Raw genomic sequence first — 19977 nt, forward strand, 5'->3', positions numbered from 1 at the left:
CTTGGCCCTCCACCCATCCCTCCCGCCACTGCCGCCAGAAACCTCTACCAGCTCCGATGTGTCAACCCCTCTCCCTCAGCCTCGTGCTCACCTGGTGGGTCTTGCTGTAGGTGTAGAGGAAGGCCAGGCGGTAGAGGCTCTTGTAGTGCTGAGGGAAGCGGCTGAGGCACAGGCGGAGCGAGGCGATGCACTGCTCTGTGAGGAACTGGCGCTGCTCCTCCGCGCCGGCCGGCAGCCCCTGGGGGAAGGCAGCTGGCTCCCCCAGTGGGTCCCCTCTCTTCCTCCCATCCCACGGGGCAGGCACAGAAGTTGGGGGCTTGGCAGGGGTGCCAGCGGAGGCCGGGGGGTCGGCAGCAGGCTTCTGGCTGCCTTGCTCTGTGGCCCGGAAGCCTTCCGTGCTCTCCGAGGACTCCTCGGCTTTTCCTGAATTGAGAACAAGGAAAAGAAAGTCACCTCGGCTTTAGGCCCTCTCCCCGTGGCAGTTCACCACCAGCGACAGGGGCACCTTGGTGAGCGATCAGCATAGCTGGGTCCACACTCTTGCTGGATGGGAGCTGGACCCAGGCGACTCAGGGGCAGGAGGCGCGGGCCCTTGCTGCCTCTGCACCCCAAGCCCCCAGCTGAGGTCTCCGTGGCCTCCAGTCTCCTCCCTGATGAAACAGGATATCTCAGCTGGCACGCAGCTGAGACGGGGGCTCCGAGCTGGGCTCAGGGTGCCCCTGTGGGTGGTGGCACAGGGCTGCCCGCCTCCAGGCCGTGCACGTGAATGGGGAAGCAGCCCGAAGAGGGCAGGCGTGGCCACCACCACCACCGAGGGCAGCACCGGCTCCACGCTCAGCGCCCCCAGCCCGCCCGCCCCTCCAGCCCACCGAAGAGGCAGCGTGGGGTAATGGATAAGGCTGCAGACTGACTCTCTCTGGACCTCAGGTTCTTCTCCAGTAAAAGGGAACAGCCAGTGCTTTTCCCTGGGGAGGCTGGGAGGCCTGGCTGCTGTTGTTGCTACTGTTCACCAAGTGGCTGTGTGCCCCGGCCCAGCCAGAGTGGGAAAGCTTTCAGAATCCACAGCCAGCTGACCAGCCACGGCCTCAGCACAGTGCCAGGGCCGCCGGCCTGCCTGCAACCTCCCAGCAAGCCCGGGAGTGGGCTCTGCCCACTGATTTCCACAGCGGGGCCTGGGGGCCCCACAGGAGCTAGGCAGACTCCAGGGCCAGATCAGGGCCCGCCCCAAGAAAGGAGGGGTTCAGGCTAAAAAGAAAGCACATTTGTGACATATAGTACCCAAAGGCTTTTTGGCTCTCCCACACGGGGCCACAGTGGGGTCCTAACAACAAGGACAGTGTCACCAGCGCCCATCGCATACCAGGAGCTTGCGTGCACCTGCCTGAGACGCCGCGTTTGACCCCACAGCCCAGGAGCAGGCCTGGGATCACACTCATCCTACACGGGAAACAGCGGGGCCCAGGGAGGTGAGTGGCTCAGCCAACCGAGGTCCCCGGGCAGCAGCGGAGGCGCGAGGGCAGAGGCCAGGACGCACGTTGTCCAGCGCTGCCCAGGCTCCCAGCACACCCCAGCAGTCCTGCCCACACGCTGAGTCAGGTCTCCGTACCTCTCTCCTCTGCGGCCCCCTGAAGGTCTTTCCCGGGCGGTCCTACTTGGGAACTGGGAGCGGGCGGCCTCTTCTCTGTGTAGGGCTTCTGGGAACCCTCCAGGGAGCTGGCAGGCTCACTGAAGAGGTCCTGCGTCGAGCTGGAGTCCGAGAGCGCCACGGCCGTGCTCTCCTGGCTGCGCTCTGGGGAGAGAAGGACAGAGGCGGCAGTGTGAACCCTGGCACCTGGGGAACAGAGGGGCCTCCCACGGAGCCTCTGGGCCAGAGGCCTGGCCACTGCCCTGTGCACAGCCACTCTGACACTGCCTGGCCCACCTGTCCTGGAGGCCACCGAGCCACTCACCAGAGGCACCAATTTCCTGGGGTTTCCCCCAAGAGCGATGTTCTGGTAAGTGTTTGACAATTGACTCTCAGGAGGGGAAAGCCTTCGTTTGTAGCATTTACTGATTTCTGTGGTGTAAATACTCCCACCATGGCCAATTTCGAGCTACCAACGTGATGTATCTGAATGCAGGGTTGGGAAGAGACGCACAGTAGTGATTATACACCACCGCACAGTATTCCTACCGCAACAGGCACACGTAACTGCGATGGGGAAGAACTCAGCCAACACTTTTACCCAGTCTCCAAAGGCCACGTGTGGTGGGTCTGCAGTGACAGTACAGATCACTGGGACTTGCAGACCCCAGGTTGGGGGCGCCCCCTGGGCACCTCTCCACGGCCTCCCAGCTGCTCCTGAGGAAGATGGGGGTGGGGCAGGAGAGATTGGGGGACATCTTCCCAGGGCGCAGGCTGCTGTGGGAAGGGTGTGAAGCCCTGGCTGGACCTTTCTCCCCAACAGAGCAAGCCAAAGCCAACAGGGGAGGGGCAGCAAGCCCAGTGATAGCCCTGTCGCCTCCAGGGCACAGGTGAAGACCCACAGGAAACACCTGCAGGGAATCGCCCAGGGCCTGAACACTCCCACCAAGACACAGGGACCTGGCCGGCCAGGTCTGAGGCTGCACCCAGACAACAGAGGACCAGCCAAGCCCCCAGCCCGGGCTGGCAGGCACGGACTCACAGCCAAGCACTCTGCCGCAGGAAGAGGGGCGAGGACATGGAGAGACCCACCTGAGGGGCACACAGAGGGCCTGAAGCAAGCAGAAGGTGGAAACAGACGCTGAGAAAACCTTCCAGCAAACCACCCCACCCTGAGCACAAGGCAGCATTGGGGGAACTGGAGGCCACCAGTTTGCATAGGGGTAGGGTGCACCAAGGGAACCACAGCAACAGCAAGACCCAACCCTGCTCAGCTTCCACCTCGTCAGCCTCACTTCCCCACCTGACGCCTGGGAGCTTAAGAGTGAAGCCCATTCCAGGCATGAATATCAGTTATTTCAATCTCTTCTGTCCTACACACGCTATCTCAAGTTCAATATAAAAAGTATAAGACACACACACACGCAAAAGCAGAAAAGAACATTGTCAAGAGACAAAAAGATCAACAGAACTAGGCTCAGAGGTGACCCTCCCCTCTCTTTTTTGTATTTACTTTCTCTAAACTATTACTAACTCCTGACGAAAGCGAAACCAGCAGCCATGCATCATGGACTGGCAGCATGTGTAAGAATGAAATGAACGAGAGCAGCAGCCTGAGGGAAGGGAGGTTCACGCTGCACGTGAAGCAGGATCACGTCCTCCAAGGGCAGACTGTGATCACCTGAAGATGTATTTTCTTAACCCTAATGCAGACACTACATTATTTTAAAAAAAGAATTATAAATAAACCAATAGTAGAGATAAAAGGCAACCATTAAAAAATAGCACTTAGTTTTTGTCTTGAACTTTGTGTACTTGAAGGTGAAGCTCACTAGTCACGTGACCTTGAATAAGTGAGGCCCTTTCCCCACCTCTGAGTTGCAGCCGCGTATCATCTCAGGGGAGCTGGTGCCATGGGGGCTTCTGGGGTCTGGCCCTCAACCTTTGCTCAGCTGCTGGAGAGCCTGGATGCCCAGTAGGCAGTGCCCTGGGGCCACCAGCAGGACAGCATGAGCTGCTTAGCAGGCAAACTCACAACAGAATGGGAAACTGTTCTGGCAAAGTTGAGAGCCTGGACTCTGGGAGACACCAGCCGCCTGAGTCCAGGTCCTGCTCTGTCACTTACTGGGTCGGACAGCCTAGGCGGTTGCCATAATTTCTTTACACTTGTTTCCCGACGTGTAGAACTGTCATAATACATGTGCCCACTTCATGGGATTGTTATGAGGATTAAAGTGCCTGATACACTGTGAATGTTCACGAAATGTCAGCTCAACTATCACCAGTATGACCTCAGAGAACCTGGACCATCTCATCTCTAATGTCTCAGACGTGACACACAAGGGTTTAGTCCTAAAGGCCACAATGGACACAGGGCCTGTCTACAGGGTGCTGACCACTCCTTACACTGACCAGGCAGCACTGTCCCAGGTGGGCCGGGCAGCACACAGGACACCAAGAAACAGGCCTGTGCTTCGAATGGCAGCTCTGCGGCTCCACCTCTCCACCCACGTCTGACTGCTGACCAGGCTTTGGGGACAGTGACCTTTCAGGCAGCTCCATAGCTGCCTCTGCATGTCCACTGCCCGGTAAGTGCAGGGCATCAGCATCTCACTTCGTGGGGGTAGGGACCTGCTCGGCGAGGGGCTCTCCCCTGACTGCAAGGCAGACCCCAAGCTCCATAAGCCCCAAATGGGGGTGACAGGCAGTGTGAAGGCACTGCTTCTCCAGGGCTGGCAGCCGACCCTCTGGGCTCTGGGAGCCCCAGATCTGCACTCCAATCCCAGAGCTGCCACTTGGGCTGCTGGAGGCCTCCATGTCATGGTCTTTAACATGTTTGTCACTGCCCCCCCCCCGCCTCTGCCCCCGACACACACACAGGATTGCCACAGGGCCTGCTTGGTTCCTGGCACACTGGAGTGACGCCCACCAACCCACCCAGCCCTCAGCCCCTTCCAGGGCGCTTTTTTAGAACCTGTCCACACAGAACCTGCTCACACTAATACATACGTGAGGCAGGGTTATAAATATGTCACTCTTACTGTTAATCACCGGAGAGGTTCACTTCCACGCCCCTGGGCCGCTGCAGCCCTTCCTCTGAACCTTAGAGGGACGTGCATCTGTCGACCTGCTTTCTCAGCCCGGGCACCCCCACCACCACCTCCAGGGGGACCCACAGCCAGGGCAAGCGAACAGAGCTGGGGGCGCAGAGGGAAAGGGGCCCGGCCTGGTGACACAAGCCCCTGTCCCACCGGGGCTTTCTTTACGTGGGTTTGACTCAGTTCACATCCCTTGAACATTCTCAGGATTTCCAGGCCAGCCTGAAAGAGCTCTTTGGTTACAAGATGCACGTTCCCTGCTGTGTTTTCTCCATTTGCTCTGGCAGGAAGACTAGGAACGGCCACAGCCAGCTAGTCCATTAGCTCAGCTATATGAAAGCTCAAGGAAAAAGACGCGTGCTTGTGTGATCAAAACTGCAGCAACTCTGGCTGCTGAGCCCTGAAAAGATCACCAATTTTCTGCCGACCAGAAAACAACAGGTTTCTAAGAACTGTAAACTTGGGTGGAATCAATATTTTGAGAAATCTTTCAACCGGCAAAACCTGCCCCAGTCGGGCCCTGATGACCGCCAGGAAGGGACTTGTCCACCGGGAGTAGGGCTGGGGTGTGGGATGGGTGCCCTCCTGCAGGCCAAGGAGACTGGACAGACCCCCAAGAGAAGAGACACCAGAAACCCGCCCCACCCACCCCCAGAGAGGCAGCAGTGGAGCCAGGACCCTGATGCTCAGAGTGGGGAGAAGGGACTTCCCTGGTGGCGCAGTGGTTAAGAATCCGCCTGCCAATGCAGGGGACATGGGCTCAATCCCTGGTCAGGAAAGATCTCACACGCCACGGAGCAACTAAGCCCGCGAGCCACAACTACTGAAGCCCGTGCGCTCTAGGGCCCACGTGCTGCAACTACGGAGCCCATGTGCTGCAACTATTGAGGCCTGCGAGCCTAGAGCCCGTGCTCCACAACAAGAGAAGCCACTGCAATAAGAAGCCCACGCACTGCAACGAAGAGTAGCCCCCGCTCGCTGCAACTAGAGAAAGCCCACGCGTAGCAACAAAGACCCAACATGGCCAAAAATAAATTTAAAAAAAAAATTAAAAAAAAAAAATTTAAGGAATGGGGAGGGGACTTCCCTGGTGGTGCAGTGGTTAAGAATCTGCCTGCCAATGCAAGGGACACCCGTTCAAGCCCTGCTCCGGGAAGATCCTACGTGCCAAGGAACAACTAAGCTCCTGTGCCACAACTACTGAGCCTGCACTCTACAGCCCATGAGCCACAACCACTGAAGCCTGCGCGCCTAGAGCCGTGCTCCACAATGAGAGAAGCCACCGCAATGAGAAGCCCACGCACTGCAACGAAGAGTAGCCCCCGCTTGCCACAACTAGAGAAAGCCCGCACACAGCAACGAAGACCCAACGCAGCCAAATAAATTAATTAGTTAATTTTAAAAAAAAGGAAGAATGGGGAGAAGACCTGGCCTCACGGCATGCCCCTTGCCCTGAGCCCTCACCATGCACCACCCTGCTCCCAGAGCCGGCAAGGCACTGACCAGGGAGGCCTCGGGCAGCTCTGTTTTCCTAACGGCAGGCGGGTGGGCAGCTGCCTCTTGACCCCGATACCAGGGGAGGCAGAGCAGGTCAGGTGACAGCAGCACCCCACAGCTACCTGGAGGGGTTCCCAGGAAGCCTCTTCCAACAGAGGATGACTGGGAACCTGCCTTTCTCAGAGCCAGAGAGACACCGTAACCACGCCACTCCCTTGTGGCCTTCGGGCCCTGCTGCTTCCCAAGCTCTCTCCCTCAAGGTCTCTCTTCCACCCACCCAGTCACCTCAGTGTCCAAATGCCACAGGACTCTCCAACCTCTGTGTCTTTGCTCCCATGGCCCCTCACCCGAAATGGCCCTGCAGCTCTCTCTGGAGGCCCACCTCCTCCAGGAAGTCCTCCCGATCCACCAAACCCCAGAGCCAGCTCATGGCACTCCCTCATGACACCAAGCACTGCCCCAGGGACACAAACCCAACTGAGATCTCATCTCGGCTCTCCCCACGGCGCCCTCTCCTAGGCCCAGCACAGAGCAGACGCTAACAGATGCCATGACCAGCTATGGCCCAAAGACGTTTTTAAAAGGTGAGAATGAGGGAGAAGAGGACAGAGAAGGTGACGGGCTCTGCCCTCTGCCAGCCTCCCTCCTTGGCCCAACACCAGTCCCACCCTGTGGGGACTTGCAGGACCACCTGTGCTCCATGAGGAGAAGGTCTATGTGCAGGACAAGCCCAGCGTAGCCTTGTCCCCTCGGCCAGGCCGAGGACACTACGGCTGCAGAGCGCACGGTGAGCATTTTTACACCCTTGTCCTTGTAAAGAACACTTTGTATCTTATAGTCTGTTGCCTTTCCTACCTTTTTAAGCAAGAAAGTATAAAGCAACGGAAACACAGACTGAGCTGCCTGCCAGACAGGCGGGCGGGCGGGCAGTGCGGGGAGGCCACTGCTGCGTGTGCGTCTGGCCAGAACCGGGACGATGGGCCGGGGCAGAAGCCAAGCACATCAAACACACACTCTCCAAACCACAGGACAGCAATACGGAGGTGCTCCCGGCCACCGGGAAGCAGGGAGCCGGACTGAGGGTCAGCATGCGGTCAGCTCGGTCCCTGAAGCGAGCTGTGACAGCACAAGCAGAGGACAGCCTGGAGAACAGTGGTCAGGGTTAGGGGCAGCACGGGCAATATTGGTGGAGGCAGCGTGGGCAAGTGGGCAAGGACGAGCACAGATGGGACACGACACAGACGGTGACGGTGACGGCATGGCAGGTGAGGATGGATGGTCGTGAGGGGGCTTGGCACAGGCACGCCGGGCTGCCCCGAAGGCCCACACGGCCCACACCTACCCCTGGGGCTCAGGGCAGCCACAGTTCACGCTGTAAAGGGGGCCACACGGGCACCCTGCACCCACCCCAGCCCCTGTGGCTCCCGCTCGCCTGACCCCGGCTTGCCCTCCCCTCCCCGACAGTGACCTCCAACACACCCCTCAGATCTTAGCTAAGCTTCCCCCTCAGGAAGGCTTCCCACCCACCAAGAGACCAGGACAGGTCTCTATGGGACCCTCCGCTGTTCACCGATTCACACCTGCTCCTGTACCAAGCACCTGCAGCAGGGCAGGGCCCAGGGCTGTGCCATGTACCTGGCACAGGGCTGCAGGACGGGCGGGGCCTTGGGCAGGCTGGAGAGCCCCACCCTGAGGCCCCCTCTGGCTCCGACATTCCAAGGTGCTGTGGAGCACGACAGCCAGACAGTGAGGGTCCTGGCCAGTCCAAGCCAGGGCCCAGGCTGTTCTATAAGGGTCCCGCTCCCTGGGCCCTGCCACCAGGGAATTTCCAACAGGGAGACGCACAGATCCAGTGCCTTCCAGGCTGCGGGGACCTCCCCAGTGTGGCCTCCCCACTGGCCCAGGGCGGGTGGGGGAGGACACTGAGACCCCAGGTGCCCTTGGCTCCACCCCAACTAGCCCCGCAGCCTCCTGCCCTCAGCTCACTCCCTCACGGGGGACAGGACACACGGCCAAGCCCGTCGGGCGACCGTGAGGACGGGTACCCGCTACCACTCCCAGGACCCAGCCTGGAGCCCCACACGGAGTGAGCACGCACGGCTTCGTGGTGGGGCCCCCACGCACACACACACACATATACGCACACACATGCACATATACGCACACACGCGCACACTGCACACCGCACGTGGGGAGGAGCACAGAGCTTGTTTGGGAACCTCATCACGCTGTGGTCGAGCCTGTGTGAGCGGCGATCTCTGGAAGCCCCCTGAAGGTCCCAACACACTCCAACGTGGAAGATTTCAGCGCTGCGGGCGAATCCCAAGATGGATGGAAGGAAGAGGTGAGGCAGGCGGGGCTGCCGGGAGCGGAGGTCCTGCTCTGTCTGTCTCCGTCCCTCTCGGCCCAGCCAGGGCCCTTCAGGTCAGCCGTGGACGCCTCTAGCCGCCTAAGGGCCAGTTCCAAGGACTTCTCCCCAGGGCCGCGGACGGGCTGCAGGAAGCTCCCCACCCTGGTGTGGGGGGCACAAGCGTGCAGGTGGGGCCGGTTCAGAGAGCACCCTGGGGCCTCCTATGCTAAGCTAAGTAATCACTAAGACAATGAATAACTGTCAAGCTCCCTACATAGGCCGCAGCCATCTTCCTAAATCTCTCCTCAATCTCTCTCCAGGTCAGACTGAGCCCGGCTAGCTCCTGGTGGTGAAGCAGAGGCGTCCTCAAGTGCAGCGCGGCCTTGAGGCTGGGTCTCCTCACCACACCCCAGGGAGGGCCTGGCACTCGGCTGCCCGTCCAGCGGGCGGCAAGATAGCCTGATGGGCCCTGTGGTGCAGGGGACCAGGGCCCCTCGGGGGCCGACTTCAGAGGATGCCACCTGCCCCTCTTCTGAGGCCACGCCACAGCTGGAGGGTCAGGGCGCAAAGCCAGGGTGACTGACCCCACACCTGAGCTCCCCCGGCTGAGCAGCGGTGCCCGGGGCCCCTGCCAGCTCCGACGACAGGGGTGCCTGCGTCTAGGAGGCGGCTGTGACCCGCAGGCACCCTCGCTTAACACCCACAAGGAGAACGTCACCCCCGTCCCACAGGTGCGGAAGCTGTGGCTCAGGGAAGTGAAGTCCTTGCCGAGGGCAGAGCTGGTGGCGGGAGCAAGGTGGCTCTGCCCTGGCCGCCCCGTCTGACCTCGAGCAGGGCCCCAGCCTCTGCATACTCATCTGCACCAGGGCTGGGCGCAGGCACCGTCCTCCTCGCCAGGCAGGGGCTCCATGCTGGCCCCCGACCTCCCGTAGCAGGAGACCCCAGGCTGGTCACGGGAGGTAGGAGCTGAGGTGGCTGGTGCAGACCATGGAGGCTCCAGCACGTCCCCCGGTATCGGCAGCCTGCTGCTTCTGCCCTAGCCAGGGTCTTGCCCGGCAGCCACCAAGGCTGCCCTAGGGCCACTCCAATGTTCCAAGACCACGGCTAGCTCAGGGCCCCAAACATTCTCGTGCTGTGGACGCCGCTTTCTCTCCGAGGTGAGGGCTGAGAGTTCTAACAGCACCGTAGATAGTCCTGGCCAGCGCAGGGCTTCCCGGCACAACCAGCTGGGGCTGGCCACAGCGAGCCATGGGATCTCAAAGGCTCCACGTCATTAACAAGAATCACTTTGCATAAAAAGTTTTTACAACCATTCAAAAACGTACAACCACTGAAATAATATCTGAGCGTATTTGCGTGGCTCCCTCTACAAGCTTCCAGAACCAGGCGCCCAGGACATGTTACACCGGCACCTGTCCCCAGTGCTCTGCTCCCCACGGCTCCATGCACACACAGGTGTGCCAGTGTGGGACACCCTGAGAGACATTCCTCCCTCCTGAGACCGGCCTGGTGCTAATTCCTCCAGGAGGTACCTGGCAGAATGGAATTCCCAAGCAAGGACTTATTTCCAGTGTTTTCTCAATATTCTCAAGAGTAAAAGGAGAGAACAGGGTTTAACTTGAGGTGAGTGAGACCTGGAAGGTCCCTGCTTCAGGAATGTCTGCGGTATCACAGCGGGAAGATCAGGCCAGCCAGCTCCTGGATCCATGCTCCCTGCTCTGGGGTGGGCAGGGAGGTGACAGAGACACACAGCACACGCTCAGACCCGCACGCGCTCAGACCACAGCCCCTCCACACACACCACAGGCCACCCTGAACCCCGGAGGGGACACCGCCAGCGTCCTCTCCTCTTGGGTCACAAACCACACCCCGAGGAGTCTAGTTTGCCACCTTGCCCCCCTCCACCAGCTCTGCCCTGGCCCTGCTCCCAAGCCCTGCTCTCCAGGAGCCGTGCACTGGGTCCTGCCGAGCTGAGTGACGTGGGAGCGAGGGCCTGGGTGGGCTTCAGCACTGTCACTGCCCCCAGGGTTCCACTTAGTGGCCCCCAAGGCCCACCAGTTGGCCCGGTGCCGTGCAGGTGAGGGGAACATGAAGAGACTGAGCTGCGAGGCTGGCATGCAAGCCTCCGGTGTTAGTAAGGATGTGGGTGACCGACCACCACCTGCCCGTCCCATGTGGGGAGCCAGCTGACCCCACCACCAACCCGTCTGGATTCCCGGGGTGACAGACTCAGAGTCATGGCCCTCCCCAATCATCAGAAGGATGTGCCGTAATAACACGGGGGCCACTCGGGGCTGCCTGCAGACGCCAGCGGCCTCCCAACCGCCCTTTCACGTCCCCAGCTCACAGGTAGGAAATGCAGGCTCGCAAAGGCCCCCAGGTGGGCGGGGGCAGGTGGCGACCCTGAGCATGTCTGGGGAGCACAGGATCACCGTGAGTCCATGAGGTTAATGAACAGCCGCAACATTGCCCGTGTCACCCCAGACCCGGCACCCCCCTCACCAAAACAAAGCGGCTCATCACCCGAAGCACCCGCCCCCGTGATTGGCGTGCCGCCCTGGGCTGGCAGGAGGGAGAACAGGGACTGTACCGTCCGGCGTCGCCTGCTGGTGGGGTTTTTTACATTTGACGTAATCGTGGTCAATCGGAGTGGCTGTGTAAGGTGGGGATGTCAGACCTGGGCCAGAGGAGGAGGGGAGGGAGGCTCCGGGGCCCGGCAGTGTCCCAGCTGAAGAGTGGGAGTCCTCGTCCACCAGGCAGGCCTTCTCCCTGTGGACCAGAGGGTCGGGGCGCAGGTCAGAACCTCCGCGGCCCACTGAAATGGGGCATGTGCCGGTCTGGATGGTGCCCTTCCCAGGGCAGGGGCCCCTGTTCCCAGCGCCTCTGGTGACACCCGTCCCCTCTCGTGTCCAGGGGTTGAAGGGGTGGCCCCACAGGCCCCAGCCGGGAGCTGCCCACCCCTCACGGCTGCGCTTGCCGGCAGCTCACGTCTCACGCCTGGGAGACCCCTCCTCAGAAGCACCCACCCAGCGCCCCTCCAGGCCACGTCAGCGCCCTTCGTGTGACGCCCGCGGCCTGACACAATTCATCCCAATCAGTGTGTGGACAGAGAAAACATCTGGATTTACTGCGCGCTCACACGTGTACAAAGGTATATGCTGCAACAATGTTGAGAAAAAAGTTAAAAACACCTGAAACTTGCAAGGAAATGGCTATAGAGAGCAGGGCGCACCTGTGCTCTGCAATAACACGCACCCGGACAAGTGGGCACCATCTACGGAGTGGGTCCCAGACTCGCTGTTGGGAAAAAGCAAACTCTGCAACACCTCCAGGAGCTTGTTTTTATAAAATAAAAGAACCCCTATAACTGGACGTTTACGTGGAAGTGTGTGCAAATGCACAGAACATGATTTGGGAAACTCAACCGTGAACAGACGCTAACTCTGGGGGTGAGAAAGGATTTGTCACGTTTTAGTCCATACATTTATACATTACCAGAATTTCTATAACTAGTATGTATTTGTGTATTATTTGTATAAGTTTTAAGGTAAAAAAAATTACAATCCCAAAAAGGCCATATCACTGTGCCTTGGGGGCCCTGTATGACTACAGTCTCTGGGCACACCGTGTCCACCTGGTGACCCGCCGCACATGTGCCCACCTGTCCCATAGCTGACAGCCCCGGGTGCAGGTCTCTCTGGCACTGGGCAGAGCCTGCACGGTGCCCAGCCAGGCAAGGGCCCAGAGATGGGGCAAGCTGAGCCAGACCTCCAGGACGCGGATGCCAGGGTGACTCGCAATCAAGGGGAGGCCCGGGGGTCTGGCCCAGGCCTGCCAAGGGAACCCCATCAGGGCCCCAGCACCACGAGCTCTCCGGTGCTGCGAGAGGAGCCCCCACCTCTCACACCCTCCCGGCCTCTCGGGAGAAGGGGCAGCAGCCCTCAGAGGGCCCCACCCCAGGGAGAGGCCCTGGCAGAGGGTGCCAGGGTAGGAGGCTGCCGCGTGCAGCATCCACACAGGCAGAGCAGTGCCGGGAGGGGGAGTCAGCTCCTCCAGGGACCGTCCAAGGACGAGGAGGTGATGGGCACACACATGCAGCCTCTCTGTCTCAGGTTCAACAGCAGGGCCTCGGCCCAGCCACTGGGAGCCTCGGGCCTGACCTGACTCTGCAGGCTCCGGGAGACTCAGCAGACCCCTCCGTACCCCAATGCCCACCGCCCAGCTGCTGCCCAACCGCCGGGAGCACGTGCTACTCACTTTTCTGAGGCTTTGGGCGCGTTCTTCTCCTCGCCCCTGGCGAAGGGCCCTTCTGCAGCCTCCTTCATGAAGCTGACCAGTACCTCCGCACTGACCCCAGAGTCGGGCCTCCCCAGGAGCTTCAGGATGGATGCGTGGAGCCGGAAGTACACCTGGGACAAGGACGCGGGTGTGAGCAGCCCTCCCAGCTGCCGAGGTGCGCTGCCCACCCCCCACCCCACCAGCTGTTAATCCAGCACAGCCTCCCACCCAGCACCCGTGCCCCCTCCTGGTACCGCGGAGAGCGGACAGCTCCTGCACACACGTCTCCCCGGCACCATGGGCCCCCTGAGGCCACAAGTAGTGGGACTTCTGTCTGTGTCCCTGCCCCGGAGACGCCCTGTGGACAGAGGCAGGCAGGCAGTGCTGCAGCAGTCAGGCCTGGGCCTTCCCTCCTTTCCTCCGTCCTCACCACACTCGTCCGTTCACAAGCATGAGGCCAGCGGCCCAGGCCCCCAGCCAGGAGAGCCCAGGGCACTTTACTGCCCCCAGGAAGTGTCACACACCACAGATGACCAGGCCTGACCTTCCCACCCAGGTGTGGGTGCCACTTGGCTCCCACGGACAGCACAGTGGGCGACATGAAGGCTGCTGTGGCCACAGGGCCCGATTAACCAGCCTCTCCTCACCCAGAGGCAGTTCTAGACAGACACCAGCCAGGACCCACCCAGGTGAGATGCCTGGTGGTCCAGCCCAGGCCACACTCTCAAGCGGGCACCCCGGACAGAGGAGCCCACACCCAGAGCCCCTCCACCTCCAGCCAACCCGTGGGCCCCAGAGAAACTGGCCCAAAAAGTCCATTTTAAGATGCGGGGCACCCATATGTGCCCAGGTGGCCAAACTCGGGGGAGAGCCAAGTGTTCCACTGGCAAAGGTCATCCAAGCAGCAGGTAAAGTATTTTGAATGAAGGCTCAACAACAGAGGGGAATTTTCACCAGGGCAAGGTTAAATTCTTAAAGAGGAATGCCATTTTTAAAGCAAGATAGACACATGGTCCAGCTGAGCGCCTGCCCCCTGAGAGCCCGGGTGGTGTGCTGGGAGGGTGGCCTCAGCCCCTCATCCGGAAGGCCCTGGGCCCTGAAGGGCCAGCATCCTGCCTGCTCACTGGTTCTATCAGACAGCAGCAGAGGTCAAAAGTCCAAGGAAAATACATGCAGGAAAAAGAGAGCAGTCGTTCTCCCGAGAGTGAGAGAGCCCAGGCTGAGTGTGCTGACTGCCCTCCCGCAGCGGCCTCAGGGCACGCCAGCCACTCCTCTGGGCAGCAGCCTTCTCATGCCCCAAGCGGGAGTCCCTCCAAGGACGGGCTCCTGAGCCAAGTGCAAAGCATGAAAGAAATGCGATGAGGAAGGACATGGGGCCTGGGCGGTGCGGACACCTACCAGGATGCTGCTGGGGAAGCACTAGACAGGAAGCTTCCTTCCACGCTCCACAAGGAACCCCCAGAGGTGGCCCAACATTGCTATACACCACTCAGCATGGAGCACTTTAAAAAGGCGAACTTTTTAAAACTAGACTTTTTTGTTTGCTCACAAGGCTCACAGATCACCACAAGGCTCCAGGCACAGGGCGTCGTTGATCTAATGTTACGTGACCTTGGGAAGGGCTCAGAGGAGTGCTCCCTGGGACATCCCTGGTGGCCTAGTGGTTAGGACTCAGTGCTTTCACTGCTGTGGCCTGGGTTCAATCCCTGGTTGGGGAACTGAGATCGCAAGCCCCACAGCAAGGCCAAAAAAAAAAAGTGCTCCCTGATACACACACGAAGCCACACCCAGCCTGCACCCTTCACAGAGGGAGTGGAGGAGAGGCCACACCCACGAAGAAGGGGCTGGGTGCTCAGCCAGGCGAGGGGGCATGAGAACATGAAGGAAGCCTCAGCTCCTTCCACTACATCTAGTCCAATGAGAAAAACAAATTGAAAGATGGTAAGAAAATGTTACTGTGTGTCTACATGTTAATAGGAAACACGCCTAGAAAAACAAGGACATGGCCAAACTGTTAAAGTGGATTATTGCGGATGAGGAACTAGGATCAGTGGGGACTTTAACTTTTCAGTTTAAACACTTCTGAATTATTTGATTATTACATTTTTCTTAACCATTAACATGTATTAATTTAATAAACGGAAAAAAAACCTCTAAATGCAAAAAAGGCATACGCAAGCAGATTTTGCCCCAAATTTCAAGCACCTTTCTGGGCAGGGGATCGGTGGGGGCGGACAGGCAGCCTGAGAAAGGGTAACGCTGACAAGCCCAGGGCCTTGGGAAGCCTGGTGCACCCTAGCCTGCGCTGCGTCCTCAGTGGCCCCCTCACGGTACCACCATGGGCACCAACGAGAGCACTGAGCCACACACCTGGAACCACAGATGCAAATCCAGGCAGCGCACACGCGCTCTGCTCAGGAGGAGCAGCGCAAGACCCTGAACCGGGGGTCCAGAGGGCCGGCGGCTGCCCGGCTGAGTCCCACCAGGATAGTACTCGGGGCACCCCCTGCAGCCTGGGAGCTCTCCCATGCACCTGGGGACCAGGCTGCAGGCGCGAGTGCCCCGGAGCCAGGGACGCCGCGTGCCAATGCTCCCTCCCCCAGAAAGGATGGTGAGCACCCCTTAGAGAGAGAGAGGAAAGGCTGTTTTAATTGAACTGCACACAAAGAAGTTTCCAGTGGGTTGCAGGGAAGTCACTGGGACCGTGTGCCTCATCCCCAGGGAGACAGTGAGACCGGCCCACCCTCTCCCCACGTCCCTGCCCGGGGCCAGCGTGGCGTCACCTCCAGGGCCTCCATGGCCAGCTCGGGGGGGTTGTGGTAGTGGATCTTCTTGGGGTAGCGGGCCGCCTCCTCGTGCAGGTAGTGGCCGGCTTGCCGGTAGTGCCGCAGGTACACGGTGGGCGGCTGCTGCTGCTTCTCAGCCACCTTGCCCAGCATGTAGTGGATGAGCCACTCCTCCTCATCCCCATCACCCTCGCAGCGCGCCGCCGAAGTGAAGCAGTGCCTGGCGGTCTCCAGCATGCTGTCTCGCCGCTCCTCCATCTGGAATGAGACCATGGGGTGTCCTACTGCCACACCTGCCACACTGACACGCCGTGTGGCTCCTTCACGTCCCTCTTCAAGGAGCCAAGGGAGCCCCTGCAGCACAGCCCTCGGGCCAGACACCCAGCACCCACACTAGGGGAACATTCTCCCACCAGGAGGGGCTTCAAACTTCCTAGCACAGTGTCAAGAATTTTACAAGGACTCAACAAGCTCCTCTGAGGGAGCAGGGAAGAGACAACAGCTTCTCCATGGCCCTGAAATTGGTGGCTGACCAGTGCTCACAGGAGACTGGCCCTGGACTCACCCACCCCGGACCCAGTGTCCAGAGACCAGGAACCAAGCTGGCATGGACCCCAGGACAGCGGCCGCCCCCGCCCCTCACCTGCTGCACAAGCTCAGGGGGCAGCTCGGGCCTCCACTGTTTCAACTGGCGTGAGGCGAAGGAGTGCAGGGCATAGGACATGGTGCCGAACTCGATCCACAGGGACAGGTTGGAGCTGTCGATCTCCAGCGCCCGCCGGAAGCAGTTCAGCACGGGTGTGGCATGCTTCCAGATGGGACCGTCGCTCTTCAGCTCGTTGGAGTTCAGTTTGTCCTGAATGCGGCTGGCCCGGGCCAGGGCCATGCCCGCCCAGGAGTCAAACCTGTGGTCATGACACAGCCCGGCTCAACATACTGCTGCCCTCACTGCCCTGCAGACACGGTGCCCATGGGCACATGGGCCCCACCCCAGACTTCCTAACTCCACCACCGCAGGCATCCCTGAGCCAGGAAACATGGCCCCGCAGGCCCACCTCCAGAGAAGAGCACAGGACACAAGTCACCCAGCCCCTCACGGCACCCAGGCACCGCCCTGAGAGGATCGCCCCTGGCATAGCCAGATGCTGGCACCCTGCTGCCCTCTGCTCCCCTGCCTGGAGGACGTACCCCCAGGATGGCTCTGAGGGGGAGGAAAGGGCCTGCTCCACAGGCGTAACCTCATGACCTATAACCTCCCTGACCAACAGCACAGAGCAGCCCAGACTCCTGAGACCCCTGCCACCTAGCTTCTGCCGGCTCCTCACTCCCCCCTGGGACCCTGCCCTCTCCAGCTCAAGCACCAGCAGCAAGATGGACAGCGAGGGGACCATGTGATGGATGAGACCCCATCATTCTGAGACCACCCCAGAGAAACTGCTGGTGAGAATGCAGGAGCCTCTCTGAGGCACCAAGACCACTTCTGGGCCCTCGAAAGAGTCTGGAATTCTCTAGCACAGAGAACAGAAAAGGCAGCAATCACACGGGCATGCTACCCTCCGCAGATTGACAAGTCTTCCACTACCGTGGCACAAACTTCAAAGCCGGCCCCTGGAGTTCCTGGGCTGTGCAAGGTCAGGGGAACCTGGGCAGCTCACAAAGCTTCCAGGCACTTCCGCTGCTCTCCAAGCGACCAGAGATAAGGGAGCAGAAGAGACCTGAGAGGACAGTGCAGGACCCCCCTCGAGAGGGGTCCTGAGCGCCCTTTTCTCCTGGGGTGGGGCCTGGGAGAGAGCATGGTGGGAATGGTCAGGGACCTTCCACCTGGGCAGCTCCTTCCACACCACAGCAGGTGCCCACGTGCCTGCATGAGACCAAAACAGAAACCATCATCTCCTGTTGCAAATACAAGCAAGCAGAACACAGACACATTGTCACAAAAACTTGAAACGCTCCTCTGGGTGCTGCCAGGAGCCAGGCTCCCCCTTCCCTCGGACAGGTGGGTGTTGTCACTGTCACTTTTCGGATGTGGCAGCAGCAGGGAGTGAGCACTCAGCCAGCCTGAGTGCAGCTCTGATCCACCACCCCGGGCCACGCAACCCTAAGCCAGGGTGACCCTGGGCCCCACGACCCCAGTCGGCAGCAACCACAGGGAGGACAGCCAGGGCCACCACCACACAGGCCCTTGCCTGGAGGAAACCACAGGCTGAGCAAGAGGGGCTGCGGGAGAGCCTTTCCCACAGCTGTGGGAGTCATGCGTTGGCTTCTCCACCCAGACCCCAGCCCTCCTCCCCCGGCCAGGTGGGTCCTGCCTGATAAGGCAGAGCCCTCCGTTCCTGACAACTCCCAGGAAGGCTGCCTATGGAGGCCACTCTGGACCCTTCAGGCACAGGTCACCAGCAGAGAGTGGTCTCCTTCCGACCTTGGCCCTCCTAGGCGCAGCAGCCATCAGAAAAGATTCCCTCTCAATCAAGCGAGTCAGACTGTATGAGCTTAGCAGGCCCTTCACGAGGATCAGGCCAATCAGCATGATTTAAGAAGAGGCCACCAGGGACCACTGGGAAGAAAGCACGAGCCTTACGTATGATGGGCTCTCCTGCCATCAACGCACTGCATCCCAGGAAGGAAGGAGCCCCCCTCCCCTGCCCCCAAAGAAGAAAACAACCACAACGAAAGACACTGCAGTGGAAGAAGCAAGAGTCCACCCAGCCGACTCCCCAGGGCTGCGGGCCGGCACCAGAAGGACACAGTTGCCTGCTTTGACCCCGCCCCCACCCCAGGGACTGGGGAAGAAGGCTCTGCCCTTCCTCGCCTCTGCGGAGTGCCCACCTGCCCTCTCCTTCCTTCTTCCTGGCCTCCTTGCTGTGGGCAGGGAAACCCCAAACCGCCCCAGGAAGAGCTCTCCGAGACGAGTTCCCAGCCCTCCCGCAGCCGGCCTGCCCAGCACCCGGTGGCTGACCTATTGGGGCAGACGCAGATGTCGTGCATGTAGAACTTGATGGCCTTGGACTGCTCCTTGTTTTTGAAATGGTAATCGGCCAGGAGGTAGTAGAGCTCATTCACCACCGGAGGGGAGGGGTCAGCCCCTTCAAGGAGGCAGGGCACCTGGCAGGTGAGAGGGCAAGGGTGAAGGGACATGGAGCCAGGGACTTGGGTGTCACCAGGGTGCGACCAGGGCCCTTCACTTCCCAGGGCCCTGCCAGCTGGCGCAGAGCAGGGGAGAGGCCAAGGCACGCAGGCGGAGGTGCTGGAGGAGACAGGACACGGCTGGCACACCAGCTCCTACCTCTGCAGAGGTGCCCTCGATGTAGGTGGAGACTTTGTCCAGGCTCAGGGCTGGCCGCTCTGTGCGGGGCACGATGGTGGCAATTCGCTTCAGGAGGTTGGCCAAGTCAGCGGACACGGTGCTGGTCTTATAGCTGTCAAACTCAGGAAGGGTCTTGGGCTTAAAGTACTCGAACATGAACAGGGCATCCTCCCATATCAGATCCACCTGAAAGAAGGCAGAGGCAGGCCATAGTGCGGTCCAGGGAGAGCACACGGGGGAGAGTCCTTCTACGGAAACGCTCAGTGTCCAGTGTAGACGAGGAGAGCCTCAAATGACTCCCACATACTTAAAACATCTGCTCGCCGACTGCAATCCCCAAACCCAAGTGTGTGATGAGCAGAAAAGTGAACCAGCACAAACCCGGTCTTTATAGAGACAAACACTGGAACCGAGGGCTCGCTCTGAGTCCACATGGCCATGACAGAGGGCAGGTCACCTGGTTGCCAAATACTGACCAAGCACTTGCTCTGGGCCAGGGCGCTCTGCATGCCGTGGCGGTCACGGCGGGGACCCTGCCCAGAGTCGCACGCACTTAGGGGATGGACTCCCTCAAAGAATAATTGACCGTGTTCAGGACCACTGAGGTAACACACCCACTAGTGGTCTGAAAACCAAACACCAAAAAAATGGAAACCCTGGGCTTCCCTGGTGGCGTGGTGGTTGAGAGTCTGCCTGCCGATGCAGGGGACACGGGTTGGAGCCCTGGTCTGGGAAGATCCCACATGCCGCGGAGTGACTGGGCCCGTGAGCCACAGCTACTGAGCCTGCGTGTCTGGAGCCTGTGCTCCGCAACGGGAGAGGCCGCGATGGTGAGAGGCCCGTGCACCGCGATGAAGAGTGGCCCCCACTTGCCGCAACTGGAGAGAGCCCTCGCACAGAAACGAAGACCCAACACAGCCATAAATAAATAAATAAAAAATTTAAAAATTAAAAAAAAAAAAAAAAGGAAACCCTCTAAGGAATCATCTGCATTATTCGAATTGGGGGAAAAAAGAGCTACTGAAAAATTGCCATGCTGC

General features: G+C 59.9%; 1 protein-coding gene across 7 annotated transcripts in view; it reads right to left on the reverse strand.

Annotated features, from left to right (window-relative positions):
* CABIN1 (calcineurin binding protein 1) overlaps nucleotides 1-19977 on the reverse strand; it is a 101149-nt gene that overhangs the window by 45122 nt on the left and 36050 nt on the right. For 6 of the 7 annotated variants that reach the window (XR_005022607.1, XM_036874641.1, XM_036874636.1 and 3 more), the window contains 8 exons: nucleotides 18917-19123; nucleotides 18590-18735; nucleotides 16277-16538; nucleotides 15631-15891; nucleotides 12827-12978; nucleotides 11160-11338; nucleotides 1607-1789; nucleotides 92-423 (listed from right to left, as the gene is read on the reverse strand). Coding sequence is in view for 6 of the 7 variants with exons in the window: in XM_036874641.1 (XP_036730536.1) it covers nucleotides 92-423; nucleotides 1607-1789; nucleotides 11160-11338; nucleotides 12827-12978; nucleotides 15631-15891; nucleotides 16277-16538; nucleotides 18590-18735; nucleotides 18917-19123 (1722 nt within the window). In the remaining variant the exon portion in view is untranslated. The remainder of the gene's footprint in view (nucleotides 1-91; nucleotides 424-1606; nucleotides 1790-11159; nucleotides 11339-12826; nucleotides 12979-15630; nucleotides 15892-16276; nucleotides 16539-18589; nucleotides 18736-18916; nucleotides 19124-19977) is intronic. The other variant, XM_036874639.1, reaches the window with a different exon arrangement.

Source organism: Balaenoptera musculus, chromosome 14, assembly GCF_009873245.2.
Source record: "Balaenoptera musculus isolate JJ_BM4_2016_0621 chromosome 14, mBalMus1.pri.v3, whole genome shotgun sequence".
Lineage (NCBI taxonomy): Eukaryota > Metazoa > Chordata > Mammalia > Artiodactyla > Balaenopteridae > Balaenoptera > Balaenoptera musculus.